Raw genomic sequence first — 15,532 nt, 5'->3', positions numbered from 1 at the left:
GCACCCCTTGATAAGCAATCTTATAACTGATAGATGGAAGTGACCTTAAAAGGTCATCTAACTCATCCTCTGCCTCTATTATTGACTTTCCCTGAACCCAAGCCAACTGGAAATACTTTAATATTTAAAGACCTCCTACAGCAGAGGTTCTAAGTTGGGGTACACAGATCAAGGACTTGTGAGTAAATTTCAGGGGGTCCATGAACTTGGAGCCAAAAAATATTTTCATCTTTGTTACCACTAACTTTGGATTGACAATGGACATTTTCTTCAATTGATTAAGGATATCATTCTGAGGAGTCCATTGAATTCACCAGACTGCCAGCATGATCCACGACACCCAAAAACCTAAGAACCTTTGCACCACAATAAAATCTGCCGCCAGTCTCATAGCTCACCTAGTCAGGGAATCTCAGTTAATTACTTAGTATTACTTAGCATAACTGGATCCATCTCCATAGTCATTTTACCTTCTATCTACACTTAAATACTGCTAGAATGGAATGGTCTAGTCCCTGGACTCCAAACTAAATTCCAGTAAAATACTGTGTAAACTTTAGAACTTTTTTCTCCTTACAATAGTTTATTATATATTTATATACATTAATTCCTAGAGTCCAAGGACTGTCCCCTGCCACTTTTTGTATTCCCAAGACTTGGCACAGTGCCTGAAACATAGAGACACTTAATAAATGTTTTTTGATTGATTTTACTATGGGGAATTCCTAGTTTGGAATGTTCATTCACCAATGCAGATCATAACCCATCTAGACCCTACTAATTAATCTGAGGGCATTGAAATTCAAAATGACTCCCTAAGGGTCACACAGATAATGTGTCAGAACTTGAACCCAGGTTTTCTTGGTTCTGATCCAACACTATCCACCATATAACACTACCTCTCCTCTTCAATATGTGATGTGACATTTGTACTAACTTTCTACCCTTTGATGAGGAAATAAGTCATATTGAGAAAATGCAGGTTGTAAAAATAATTGGATTTGCTCTTGCCTAGCTGAATTCTAAATTATTAATTTTTGGATTAAAGTAAATTTTGTTCATATCTTTTGTTTTTATATTACCTAAATATCCCCTTGTGTCTTTTCCTCTCTCCCTCCCATAGAACCATCCTTTATAACAAAGAAATTTTTAAAAAGGGGAAAAGTACATCATAATTACTTATTTGATTGTTGACTGCTACTTTTATGTATTGAACAATCAATGAGCATTTATTAAGTGTTTACTATATGTCAAAGTGCTGAACATAGGGAATACAAAGAAAAATACTAATGATTGATCCTTGCCTTTAAGGAACTTATAGTTTAATGGGAGAGACAGATATATAAATTAGAAAAATATAGAGCTGATGGATGTTGATGCTAGGGATAAAATGACCCACCCAGAGTTATACAACTAGTAGGGAATTGAACTCAGCTCTTCCTGTTTACAAATCCGGCAGTCTATCTACTATACCACACTGCTTTGTGTATTAAGGTAGAGTCAGTGAATTTCCCAAAGTTGATGCTGAGTATCAGGATCTTTTACCAGAAATAAAGAGCTTTCTCTATTAGCTGGCAAGACAAGGAAAAATCTCCTGAAGAAAATTACATCTCTACTGAGTCTTAAGAGAAACAGACAAATAACTACAGGGGAGTCAGAAGTGGGGGGAGAAAGCATTCCCATCATGGAGAACAGCCAGGAAAAAGACCTGGACATGGGAAACGTGGATTCAGTGGTACACCATAGCTGTTGCCTACTGGCTGACAACCATTTTTAAATAGCATTTACACCTCAGACATTAGCAAGTGCTGCCAATCAGGGCTTGATGTATAGTTTTGTTAATTGTCTAGACTTGAAAAGTGATGGAGAAAATGTCATTAATGCAGATTAATCTTCATATCAACTGTCATATTTACCCACCAAGATCTAGTTGTTAAATATTTAGCCATATATCCTCCATATATTCATTAAGTATCTGGAAAACTATAACATCAGCATGGAACATTTCATCTTAGAGGTGGTAAATGAGAGGGTGATTACAAATGGAGAAGAGGAAGTGTCAGTGAGTCAATTTTATCAAAAATTATTTAAGCACCTACTATGTTCCAGGCACTCTGCTAAGCTCTGGGCATACGAAGGCAAAAAAGAGAGCCACAGCCCTTAAGGAGCTTAGTATATACAAAATATTATGTACTTAGTAAAATACAGTCATTTTAGGAGTGGGGGAAGTTCTAGCAGCTGGCACGATATGAAAAGTTCATAGTCAAGATAGCATTTGAGTTAAGCATTAAGTTCCCCTCTTGCCAACTCCAAATCCCACCTTCTAGGTTTGGCCAGCCCTGATTAGCCAATACACATCTAGATGTGTCCTCACTCCATAGAGAGGAGCTAGTTTGCCATGCTTAGGATTCTCCACTGCTATGTGGCACATTTCCTCTTTCCATATATCCCAGAAGATGTTGTCTTGAGGTAGAAATCTAGAACTTCATAGTTATTGTATACTCCCACTATAATGATTGTTTTAATCCTCTTAGTATTACTTATTGATCTCTGGCATGTCTAAGGTCTCTGTTTTTATCTGATTCTAGATCTGTGTTTGGGGGTTTTTGGTGGGGAATACAAGGAGAACGGCACAATCTTCACCCTTGTTTCACTGATATAGGGGACTCCCAGTGTGGTAATTTCACCCACAAATGCCTATTGACAATTCTTCTTGTAACTTACAACCTAGAGAATTATTTGGGAGTATTATGTTTTCAAGTGACTTGCCCTTGGTCACACAGCTAGTATGTTTCAGAGCCAGGCTTAAAACTGAGGTCATCATGGCCCCAAGCTAGTCCTTTATACACTTGACCACATGACTTCTATTTAGATATGAACGCTCCTTAATTATACGCATGACCACATGATTTCTCTTTAGATATGAACCCTCCTTAATTTCTGTTCCATTCCAAAGCACTGCTTAGACACCCAGCACTAATAAGGCAGATGTTCATGGTTATTGGACCATATCTGGCTTATTGAACAGTGACTTAATTAAAAGCCTTTTCCTTTGGAGTGATTAATAGACTTATTGATGTCAAAGCCTTAAGTGAGGCCTTCCCAACAAACCCATTTAACCAATTGGCTGAAATTCAGGATGGATTGATGTTGCACCATAGCCAAAGGTATTTTTATGTTCTCATTTGAGACCTTTTGCATGGCCTAGAAGGACTATCTAAAAATGAAAGGGAGTTACCTAAAATAATGACAATAACATTAATAATAGCAAAAATAAATGAAAACATATAAAATAATAAAAATAGTAAATACAAGCAAAATGATATTTTAGAATATAACCAATGTGACATGCACTGAGATAATACTGACTAAGAGATCCTGGGCAAGAGATACTGCTATTTTATAAAACTAAACAACAACAGAATTTATGGATTTAGATACCCTACCAAAGGAGGTAAGGTGGGAGTAGTGGATGGAACACTGCATTTAGAGTCAGAAAGGCAGATTTAAACCTCATTCCTAATGCTTATGCAAAACTCTCAACCTGCTTGTGCCTCAGTTTCTCCTTCTGTAAAATGTGGATATCTATAGTGCCCACAGGTGTTTTGAGACCAAATTTTTAAAATGTAGATCATCATCATCCTAACTTATAGCCTTGAGTAGTTCTGTGGCAAGAACCAATTGATTGTTAAAGTGTTAGTGTGAGCATTGACTGCTCAGGAATTGGCAAACCACAAATTAGGAATTGATTTATTGTTTTGTTGATTGTCTAGACTTAAAGTGATGGAGAAAATATTAATAATGCAGATTAAACCTGAAAAATGTGTCCATGGGTATACCCCCCTCCACCCTCAGTGTGTCCCTGCCTTTAAGCTTCACAAAGCACTCTCTAAATATTATTTCATTTGATCCTTTCTCTAAGCCTATGAGGTAGGTGCTATTATAAACCCCATCTTACAGATGATGAAACCAAGGCATTGAGAAGTTAAGTAACTTGCCTGAGGTCACACAGCTGATAAGTAGCTGGGACTGAATTTGAACTCGGAACTATTTTTGAATCTGACTGTTTATTTAATCAGTACAGGAAACTCCCCAAGAAGAAACTCTTTCTGCCAACACAGATTGGCACTTACTCTGCAACTTACAGTCTTTGAGAGTTATGTGAGACACTGGAATGTCAGATGACTTCTCCAGGGTCACACAGCCAGTATATCCAGAGGAAGGACGTGAAGCTGGGTCTTCCTGACTTCAAGGCAGCTCCACCGCACAAGACATGTGCCTCCTATTACTTTACTCAGTAGAAACATTGAGAAACACATACATGTAAAAAAATCACTTGATGAATAAATTATTTTTAGGTTCCATTAAGAGTTACAAGGTCACAGAACTCCACAGAATATGTTTCTATTTGAAATGAGCTGTTTGTTCTTGGTTATTTTGTTACTTGGTTACTTCCTCTTTGAATCAGGAAAGACATACAAATATTAGCTGGTAGCCAGCCCCATTTCGGAGGTACCTAAATTTGAAGCCCAGAGAACCCAAGGGACGTGCTCAAAGTCCCAGAACTAGTAAATGCCAGAAGCAAGACTTAAATGTCGGGCTTTCTGTTGTTCAGTCATTTTCAGAGTCTGACTCTCCATGTTGTCCCCATTTGGGATTTTCTTTGCAAAGATACTGAAATGGTTTGACATTTCCTCCTCCAGGTCATATGACAGACTAGGATACTGAGGGAAAGAGGGTTAAATGACTTGCCCAGGGTCACATAGCAAGTGTCTAAGGCCAAATTTGAACTCAGGTCTTCCTGACTCCAGGCACAGCTCTCTTCAATGAGCCGTGAAACTGCCCCAAAACAAAGGACTACCAACTCCTAAGATCTAACAGTCCTTCCCTGTATCCTGCATCTTCTGACAAAACCAGGGAAGGATTTATGGGAAATCAGGAGCCTCAGTAGCCTGGGGAAGGAGAAGGTGGGGAAGTGGTGTGCAGAGGCCATAGTAGAAATTTATTGACAATTCATATCTTAGTATCTTTAGAGACAGTACATTTGAATTGGATCATGTTCTCATGATTCCGATCTTGCCTCTATCAGTTACTGCCTTTGTGGTCTTGAACATCCCTGGGCCTCAGTTTCTTCATCTGAAAAATTAGGTAGAGGAAATACATTATCTTGGAGTTCCCTTTCCTCTGTCAATCTAGTCCCATGTTCCACAATATTATTGTCTTATGAACAATTTCTATTACCCTAATAAATTATCTTAAAGTACCTAACTGCTAAACCCTATAATGCTCCTAGCTAACAAGTTATCTCAGATTTAAAATATGGCATTATTAGTAATGATGATAATTCTTATTTTAGAATGCATAAGGATTTCACTTTTAAAACACATCAGCTTGACTCTTCTCTCTAAAACAACTATTTGTACTATGGAATGGATCACAGGTGGGGGAAGAAGAGATGTACAGGGGACATTATGGTGATGAAATAAATAGAAAAAGCCATAAAGAGTTATTAAAATGAAATCAATCAGCTTGCTTAGCATCTTATTTAGCTACACGCTCTTTTGCTCATTTTGCACATGCAGAAACTGAGGCACAATCTTTTAGAGGCAGAGAAAGACCTCATGGCTTATAGTTTATTCTCCTACTAACTAATTCCTGGCTGTGGGCTTCCTCCACAGAATATGGCTATCAAAGCTATTTCATATCAGCTGTTCATAGTTATTGCTATGAACAGGAAATAAAATGTGTTTACATATGGATCCTTGTTTTGGACTGGTTAATATAGAATATGTGAATTTAAATAAAATGGTAGCTCATGTCTCAGAAGACAGAATAAGGAGCTCTTTGCAGAAGCATTATAGAGTAAAATTTAGACTTTAATAAGAGAAAAAGATAACCTTAAAAATAAGGATTATACAACAGTATAATAGCTATTTTTGGGGGGAGAGTGGTTTCCCCATCACTGGATGCCTAGATGATCATTGTAGGTTGTGTTGCAGGAGCAATTCTTGTACAGGAATTCATTGTACTTGATGGCCTATGGTTTCCATGCAACATCCATGTTCTAGAATTCTGGTTCAGTGGATAACTTCCTAGGTGGCAGTCACATAAACATGAGAGAAAAATCAGAGATTCTTTGGGCTGGTCTTATCTACTAAAAGTTTTCTGGTTTGAGTTTTTAATGAGCAGATTTGGGCAACTTCTCAGGATAAGAGATCACTGAGCAAGGTTTTTGCCTACTAATGATGTTCCACACAACATTAATTGATTAATTCACTCAACAAGTATGTAATCACCTGTGTGTTCATCATTAAATGAAAGTAAAGAGTAATTTTAAATTGCCTTCTTGGGTAACCTGAAGCCCAATAGGAAAAAGCATGGATATCCTTTGGGATAGTTTAACCTTGATCATTTGCAATGTACGTAATTTGGGTTAATACTTTGTTAGGAAAACTTCACTGGTGGTTCTATTAAAAAGTTCTGATGGCTCATTGGGACATAGAGCATAAATCTTGTATTCTCAATGGCTGTGGCTGCTGAATGACAACTGATAAGTCCTACCTTCTAGAAAAGCCTTAGAATGGTCTTACCAATGGATTATGTCGTTGTTGATATGACTGGCCTTATTAAGTTCAGAAAGACTCCGCTAGAATATTGCTCACTAGGTGGCGATTTTGGTTTTGTATGTAGATGCATACATCTTAGAGTTTTCTCCTAAGGGATCACTAAAAGAAATAAGAAAAAACAATAAAATAACAGATCTTTTATAATTTTATAGTAGGGATTTATTGAGTACCTATTAGGTAATAAATGTTATTGTAGGTAATTTTTTTGGGGGGGGAACTGAGAAAAACACATAATCTCTGTCCTGCCATCGTAATAAAAGGGTTATAAAATCTATTTGAGGAAATGTCAGACACATGTGAAATCAATGAATATGGAAATGCTTGTTGAATAATAAACTGTATAAGATAAGGTATAATTAAATGCGAAACAATGTGGGCAAACTATAAATGTCATATGAGTTCAGGAAAGAGGAAAATCAATGAGGAATGGAGGAATATGGAAAATTTTGATGAATGAACTAACAAGATAAGAACCATGAACTAAAGAACCCTGAATCCCAGGTTCCTAGTCTCATCTCCATTACGGATTTGCTATGTTATCTCAAGTGGTCACCTCTTCCCTCTCTGTTTCAGTTTCCTCTATAAGTTGAGGGGGTGTCTTCTAATTTGGAACAATCTCATCTGAATCTGTGAGGACTGGAATTTGTGCTAGATTTCAAACAGTTAAATATAGTGAAGAGGAGAGAATGCTAGATTTAGACTCAGAGAACCTGGGTTCAAATCCTACTCTGCAACTTATAAATCTACGTGATCTTTGGATTTTTTACCTCTCTGAGCTCAGTTACCTTATCTGTAAAATGAGAGGATAAGGCAAATGTTTACTCAGAACCTGGTCCATTGGGAACTATAGAAAGCAGTGGTCTACACAAGGTGGTGTGGAAGATCAATTTCACTCCTTCCATGAGATTAATTATATTATTTATATAAGTATTTTTTTTTTTGCTTTTTGGAGGGCAATTGGGGTTAAGTGACTTTCCCAAGGTCACATGGCTAGTTTATGTGTGTGTGTGTGTGTGTGTGTGTGTGTATGTGTGTGTGTTAAGTGTTTGAGTCTGGATTTTAACTCAGGTCCTCTTGACTCCAGGGCTGGTGCTCTATTCACTGCACTACCTAGTCATGGAATGGTGATAGTGGGAATGACGAGGCCAGCACTCAGTCCAAATAAAAGATGTATATAAGAGGGAAGGAATTACTTTGTATGTCTCTGAAGATTAATTTCATATGGTTTTTGTTTTTCATTAAGTCCCTTTCCCACTGTAAGAGCATCCATATGGGCATACACGTGCATATGCATGCCCATGTGGGGATACACATGGATGCTTCTTTCCTGAAGAACCTCAGATTTTTAAAATCATGTCTCTAAGCTCCTTATCTTTTTCTTTTGTAAATAATAGTCTCCTCAACCCCTCCCCACCTAAACTTCATTACTTTTTTTCTTTTAATCTTAAAATAAAATGTGCTCAGCCAGCATTCTCTTTCTGATTGTTAATTCGGATGCCACTGATGAGGCCCACTTAGTGTTGTAGTAATTACTTCCTATTATAGTGATGTGTTTTCCCCCCTTGTTCAAACCTGAAACTGCAAATATGTGCTCAACCCCTGGATCTTTGCAATTAGTTAAGTGGCATGCAGCTGGTTATCTAGGAGCAGGTATATCCTCTTAATCATTCCTGTTTGGGGATGAATGGAAATCCATCCAAGCAACACCACCTGTCTTTAATGTGGGGATGGAAGGAGCTGATCCCATTACAGCCACACATTAGTGTGTAGACAGCCCTGAGTAAAGAAGGTAAGAAAGGAGTCTTCAGTAAATGCCATGGAAGTTTAAGGGCTGAAAACAGATTCAGTTCTATTCATGAAAACATTGTTCAGTGCCTACTGTGTGTGGAGGGCAGTTTAACATAGTGGCTAGAAAGCGAGTCTCAAAGCCAGAAGAATCCAAGGTTCCAGTCTCACCTCTGAAATACTGACTGTATGACACATCTCAGTGCTCTAGGGCAGTTCTCTGAGACCAAAAGTTTCAGAGAAGGTACTGACTTATATTGGTATATGGAGCTTCCTTACTTGGGAGTTTCCTGTGTTAATTAAATCTTAGATCCAGTCCCTATCAGGATCCTTACTATGTGTGAGGTACCAGATAAAATTTTCCACTGTGCAGAATTAACAAACATCCTCGCACTTATTGCCATGACTGGCACGTAATGCTTTCATTCATTCACCTATTGGAATGTTTTGCATTGTAAGCTGTTTAATTCATTCATTCTCCTAGCATAGGAACTTTCATAGAGCAGGCATCATAAACAGTTACTGAATTGTGAATGGGAGGGGGAGAGGTACAGCCAAAATAATGCTGCTGAATCGGAGCTGTGGGCTTCAGTCTAAGTGAAGCTTCATCCTTCACATTTAAAATCTGGGGATTCTTGGTTTGTCTTGCCAGATTTACATTGATCTCTCTTATTTTGATCTCCACTGAGGTGTGTGAGTGTGTTTCAATAGCCCTTCTGTAAAGGCAACTGGTTAGTTTAGGGGACCTCAGTCTGATTTATGTTATATGGATAAGTGACAAAGGGAAGCTATCCTAATTTTGAATTGTCTTCCTTTGCTTTTAATGGGTACCTATGTATAAACTGGGGGGGGGAGCATGTCTTGTCATATAGACCAAAACGTCCCCAGGTGGGTTTATCATAGGTTTATTAAGATGCTTTCACAAGAATCTAGGCATGTCCCTAAAGTTGCCTATCTGGGTTTTAGGTATCTAACTACCACCTCCCTGTTCTGCCTCCTGCTCATAAGTTGGTAGTCCAGGTCTATGTGCAGAAAAAATATCTTGCACTCTGCCCAGAAGTCACCAGAGGTTTAGCTAGATGACTCCAGATGAAGCCAGGCATCCCTTAGTTGAGACAAAGGTGAGATGAACTGAGTTGATTTTCTTCATTAGCAATTAAACATATAGTAAGCCCACATCAATGGATTACTTTGTTGCTTAACCCATGAAGAAGAAACCCAATGACTGATTATCCCTCTGTCACAGCAAGCAGCTGTCTCATATCACCTGTGAAAAGTCAGTCAATAAACATCTAGTAAGCCTACCATATAACAGATACTGTACTAAACGCTCAGAATAGAAAAATAAAGGTAAAAATAATGTGTGCATAAAAAGCTCTAGGATAGGGGTTCTCAATCTTGTTTGTGCCATAGACCTCTTTGGTAGTCTGCTGAAACTTAGGAACACCCTTTCTCAGATTAATATTTCTAGTCTGCATAAAATGAAATCAATAGGATTTCAAAGGAAGCCAGTTATACTGAAATATAGTTATATTTAAAAAAATAAAATTCATGGACATCAGGTTAAGAACCCCTGCCTAGGAGCTCCTTTTACTTGGTGTCCTCATTGGTAGCAAACTGTCCTCATTGGTCTTTGAGATGAAGTTCCTCTGGAGAGGTAAAGATATCTTCTGTTCAGTATTATCAACCTGTTTCACAATGAATAATATCATATCTTTGTATAAGCCCATGGAATTTCCCCAGGGGTGTTCCCATGTGGGAAATGAAATGATCCTGGGTAGGGGGTGCAAAGATTCACAATCCCCAGAAGCCTCTTTCTTGGGAGTCTCTGACAGAGAGAGACAAGCAGTAGATTGTGGTCTCAGGAGTTTACCTCTACAGGTTCCCACTCAATGGTTGTCTTACCAGTCAAGTAAAGCAGACTAGAAAGTTTCCCTGGGATCTTTGTAGCAAACAGAGGAGGGTAAAGAAATAGAGCATATTCTGTTGTATTTCTACCTCTTCAACTGACCATTCTTAGCTTCTCCCAATCCTCCCAATTTGACAATCATGTCAGTAAACCTTGTCTCCATTCTCCTCATCCCTGCTAGAATATAGAAGTCAAGGAATTAATTGGAATTCTATACTTTTCAATTATATAAGCATTCAGGTGGTGTTGGGTCAGGTTGATGAGGGGACAAACAGGATCTTAGTAAACAATCTAATCCAAGTGCCTTATTTTTTCTGATAAGGAAATTGAGATCCATAGATGTAAAGAGAGTTTCCCAAAGTCACACAGTAAGTTGGTGGAAATGTTGATAATTAATTCTAAGATATTTGGAAAGAGAGATCAGAAGTGATGGACAGAAAAAGTTTTAAAGAAATCCTTTTTAAGTTGGGTTGTTCTGGAAATATGCTAAGCATCACCCAATATCCTCCATCTACCATCCCTCCTGCTGCTGCTTTTGATGTCCTCAGAATAGTAGTAAGATTCAAGGAAGAAGACAGAATCAGAATTCAGTATTGACAAATTGCTAGGAAACTTATGCTGGGCCTGAGGCTGAGCTCTAAAGCTGTTCGGAGACTTGGCTTCAATATGGAATGGACCTTACTGTCCCTCTTGTAGAATTTATAGGGTAGCCAGGTGGTGCAGTGAGTAAGAGCACTGGCCCCAGAGTCGGGAGACCTGGGATCAAATCTGGGCTCAGATACTTAGCACCACACCCAGAAATAACTGGCCATGTAACCTTGAGCAAGTTACTTAACCCTGATTGTTTTTTTTTTTAAAAGAATTTATCTAATATTTCCCTGAGCATGGGGAAAGAGGGTACACCCAAGTAGAGATGCTCTCTCTTCTAGCCTGGTATAGATTTGACCACAGAGATAACTAACTGGACATGTTTGGCAACCCAACTCAAGGTATCAAGGCAGATAGGGACTGTTCTCTGGATGTTTTACCCTCTGTGCTCCTATGAACTCAGCTTAGAGCTGGGAGAAACCTCAAAATCCAACTAGTCCAATCCCTTCATTTTCTAGCTAATGAATTGTGAACCATAAGCATTAATTAACTTGGCCAATGTCACCTAGGCAGTAAGTAATAGCCCTGTGAATCAAACTGAGAATCCTCTGATTCCTAATCCAATGTTCTTTCACTTTTGGAGCAAATAAGATGTCACTTGCTTAATGAGATGGGTTTAATGACCCACCCCCCAAAACATAACACATCTTGCCTATATACAAAAATGATGCCCAAATGTCCTCCATCAGAGATTCCCCAAATGGACTCTCTTGATAGAGGAATGGAAGATATCTGTGTCAGAGAGGCTGGCATATCCGAGGGGTGTTAGAATGTCAGGGTCCTTCACTTCCCTTCTATAAAATTTCAGTATCTGAGAACTCTCAATCCCAGTGGTTCTTATAAAAAGTTCTCTCATATATCTTGGTCTTTGTTTTCAAAACAGAAAAGCAAAGGTTTTTAAATTTTCTTTTATTTTTCTGTAAGATCTGCATGATAGTGAATGCCAACATCAGGGTCCGATTGTATATTTTTTTTTCCTGTTACTCCTGTCTTCTTTTGAAGTTCAGGACTCTTCCATTCATATTCTAGAGTGGGTTTGCTCATAATCTCCTATCTTGGTGAAACTGAGTAGTTGACACTTCTTTTATGGACTTTTGAGATGATGAGTCCACTGGTTTTCTGATGCTACCACCCAGCCTTCTTTAAATACAACTGGAGGTTACTCTGAATGCCTTTGCAGAGGGTTTGCCACTGATTTTTGACATGGGAGGCAACAGAGGGCATGTTGGACTTGTGCCATATAATGGCAATGGGTAAAACAAAGTGCATGTGTGGCGGTCTGGGAGCCCCACAAATTGACTTTCCCTGGCTTTTAATGGATTCCTCATATTGGTCCTGCCTTGATTCTCGCCTGTGGAAAAACTTGTAGCCTTTCCCTTAACAGAGGTACAACTATACTAACTGGTATTTATTCAGTGATTATAAAAGTGGGGATCCTTGGAAATCCTCTGCTGGACAGTTCTTAAGCGGGCTATTTTCTGGTTCCAGATGTTGACTTTGCTTCCTGCCTATGGATAATCTGCTTCTCCTTCCCTCTCTATCCCCACCCAGTCTTTCCCATTCTATCTTCTTCTTCTATATATGATCCTGGCCTAAGGATGATCTCTGGTTGACGTTATTGCATAACTCTTTTATCTCCATCGGCAGCTTTGAGACGCTTATGATGCTTTCCTGCTCCCCACTCAACACAAACTTTGGCACTTTCCCACACTGATCACTGATTAATATCCTTGATGGAAAGCCAATGGAAACCATGTACCAGTTTGTATAGTAGTGCCCCTTTTTAAACTCATGACCAAAGTAGAGTGTGCTGGGGTTCGCATTGGCTGCTTGACACACACACAGGCAATTAACTTGCATGCCAGACAATTAACCCTTAGAGTACTGCTTCAGATTTCACCATGTTTTGGGTGGTTGGGATTTAATTTCCTTTGTGGTCTAGGCTTTTCTTTGAAGCTATAGGAACCTTATGATAAAGTCCGTAGGACTGTCTAGAACAGATATGAGCATCTTTTCCTGGTCACTTTCCTAGAATATTTTGGGACCCTTTTTAATTAAATGCTTAATCACTTGAAAGTCCACCCCTTTCCCACACACAACAGTATTTAATTCCAAATGGAATGTATGCTTAAGCTGCCTTAGTGGGTGTGAGGGACTCTTCTTAGCTCAAGTGTGTATTCTCCCAAAGAGAGAAGTCAGTTCTTTAAGGGTTAATGGAAACTTAAGGAATTTAGCCATCTCTCCTGCTTGTTTTTCCTCTGAGGTATCTGCATGATCCTCATTAGATTTTTAGCTCAACCTTTGAATGATTAAAATGAAACATAACCAACCAACAAACAGACAACGGGGAAAAAAAAGAGCAAAAATACTGAATGGTTGAATGGACAGACTCGTTGGCAATGCTTGCTTGTATTTCCTAAGAAGTTGAAAGACCAAATGTATAACACTTGTTTTGTTCCTTGCCTTTCCCTTTAACCCCCATTTTAGAGAAGTGGAGCTCCAATACCTGTTACTTACCTCTTGCATTTTCTTCTCCTTGTCTAATAGCCCAATAGAATCCTGTCAGAATTTCTACAAAGATTTCACATTACAGATCGACATGGCTTTCAACGTGTTCTTCCTTCTCTACTTTGGCCTGAGGGTAAGTGCCAAGGGAATGATGCTTACCCTTGGGATGTGCAGAGTCTGGGAAGCTTATGTGCCTGGGCAGGTGGGGAGGGATGGGGGATTGGCAAGAGTGGAGGTGATGCCAGCCTCAGCATCTATCCTCTTGGGCAACAAGTCCAAGGTGTATAGCTAAGATTTCTTTTCATTCTAATCTCTGGTCTCTGACAGAACCCTCTGCCATCTGAGTGTTTCTTCACTGAAGTATTGAAAGTCCAAAGAGAAGGTTATCTGTTAAATTGGTTGCATTTCTTCTAAATGCTGATCTATTTCCTGGTCATTCTTATAAAGTTATTCCCAACAAAAATTTCAAAGGAAAAAAAAGCTCCTTTATTTTTAGCCAGTTAGTCAACAAGCATTTATTAAGAGGGGAGCCTAACCAGAGGGGCAGCTAGGTGATGCAGTACATAGAGCATTGGACCTGAAGTCAAGAAAACTTGAGTTCAAATCTAACCTCAGACACTTACTAGCTGTGTGATCCTGGGCAAGTCACCTAACTCCTATTTGCTTCAGTCCCTCATCTCTAAAATGGGAAGACACTGGCGAAGGAAATGGCCAACCACTCCAGTATCTTTGCCAAGAAAACCCAGTCCATGCAAACGTGTAGAGTTGAACATGACTGAAAGAATGAACAATAACAACAAAAATACCAACTACTGGGATCAGAAATGGAATTAGGGTTGGGCTGAGGCATGTAGGTGGCCCAGTGAAGAAGGATAGTGACAATAATAAATGAGAAACGTTTATATAGGATGTTCCAGGCACTGTGCTAGGCACTTTACAAATAATGGTACTCACAATCCCCGTGGGAAGCACCTGTTATTATCCTCATTAACAGATGAGGAAACTGAGGCAGACAGCAGTTAAGTGACTTGCCCTAGTAAATTTCTGAGGCCAGATTTGAGCTAAGGTTTGCTTGACTCTAGGCCAAGTGCTTCATCCACTGTACCATTTAACTGCCCCAACCTGACCCTTAATTCTGTTTCAAATCCCAAAGCACAGTGCATTAGCCCAGTGCTTGGAGTTGGGAAGATCTGAGTTCAAATGTGACCTCAGACACTTACTAGTTTAGTTCTATAACTGCCGCCTGCCTTAGTTTCCTCATCTGCAAAATGTGAAGAATAATAACATCTTCCTCCCATGGGTGTTGTGAGGACCAAAGGAGACCATATTGGTAAAACATAAACAGAGCACTTCGCACATAGTAAGAGCTAGCTCTTTCCCCTTTCATCCTACAGATACGAAGATAGACAAAACGATAGTTCCTTCTCTCCAAAAGCTCATAGAGTAATGGGGGAGACATTGAGAAACAACCTTGAACAAACAAAATATTTTTAGTGTTGCTTAGGATGATAGGAAGATCTATTTAGAGCTGGAGGCAACCTCTGAGGGTGAGTCCAATGTCCTCATTTCACAGATGAGAAAATTGAGGCCATGGGAGGGGAAGGGGAATAAGCATTACAAAATGCCAGGTCCTTCACTAAGTGCTTTACAAATATTATCTCTTTTCATCCTCACAAGAACTCTTCAAGTTAGCTGCTGTTAATTATCCCCATTTTTCAGTGGAGGAAACCAAAGCAGTCAGAGGTCAAGTGATTTGCCCAGGGTCATGAAGATAGTGAGTTTCTGGGATGGATTTTGAGCTCAGGTCTTCCTGACTTCAGGCCCAGCACTCTATCCACCTGACTACCTAGGTTAAGTGACACACTCAAGGTCATATAGGTAGTAAAGGTCAGAGGTGAGACTTTAATGCATGCCCTCTGCCTCCAGATCCATTGTGCTTTCCACTGTGAAAATGTGGGATTTAGTTGGGTACTTAGACCCACCATGTCAAAAGATTTTTTTTATTTGACTGAACTTATGAGTTCATAAGTATTAGACACTTTCCATATGGAAATTC

At 39.1% G+C, this 15,532-nt stretch overlaps 1 protein-coding gene across 7 annotated transcripts in view; it reads left to right on the top strand.

Annotated features, from left to right (window-relative positions):
* The window catches only part of KCNMA1 (potassium calcium-activated channel subfamily M alpha 1), a 917,791-nt gene that overhangs the window by 556,095 nt on the left and 346,164 nt on the right, over positions 1-15,532 (top strand). For all 7 annotated transcript variants that reach the window (XM_069068323.1, XM_069068322.1, XM_069068316.1 and 4 more), the window contains exon 4: positions 13,516-13,609. In XM_069068323.1, the coding sequence (XP_068924424.1) occupies positions 13,516-13,609 (94 nt within the window). The remainder of the gene's footprint in view (positions 1-13,515; positions 13,610-15,532) is intronic.

Source organism: Petaurus breviceps, unplaced genomic scaffold (genome assembly GCF_028583685.1).
Source record: "Petaurus breviceps papuanus isolate PSGF00001 unplaced genomic scaffold, PetGlider_PUasm1.0 90762, whole genome shotgun sequence".
Classification (NCBI taxonomy): domain Eukaryota; kingdom Metazoa; phylum Chordata; class Mammalia; order Diprotodontia; family Petauridae; genus Petaurus; species Petaurus breviceps.
The sequence above is the reverse complement of the archived record's forward strand: the minus strand, read 5'-3'. Positions and strand labels throughout refer to the sequence as shown.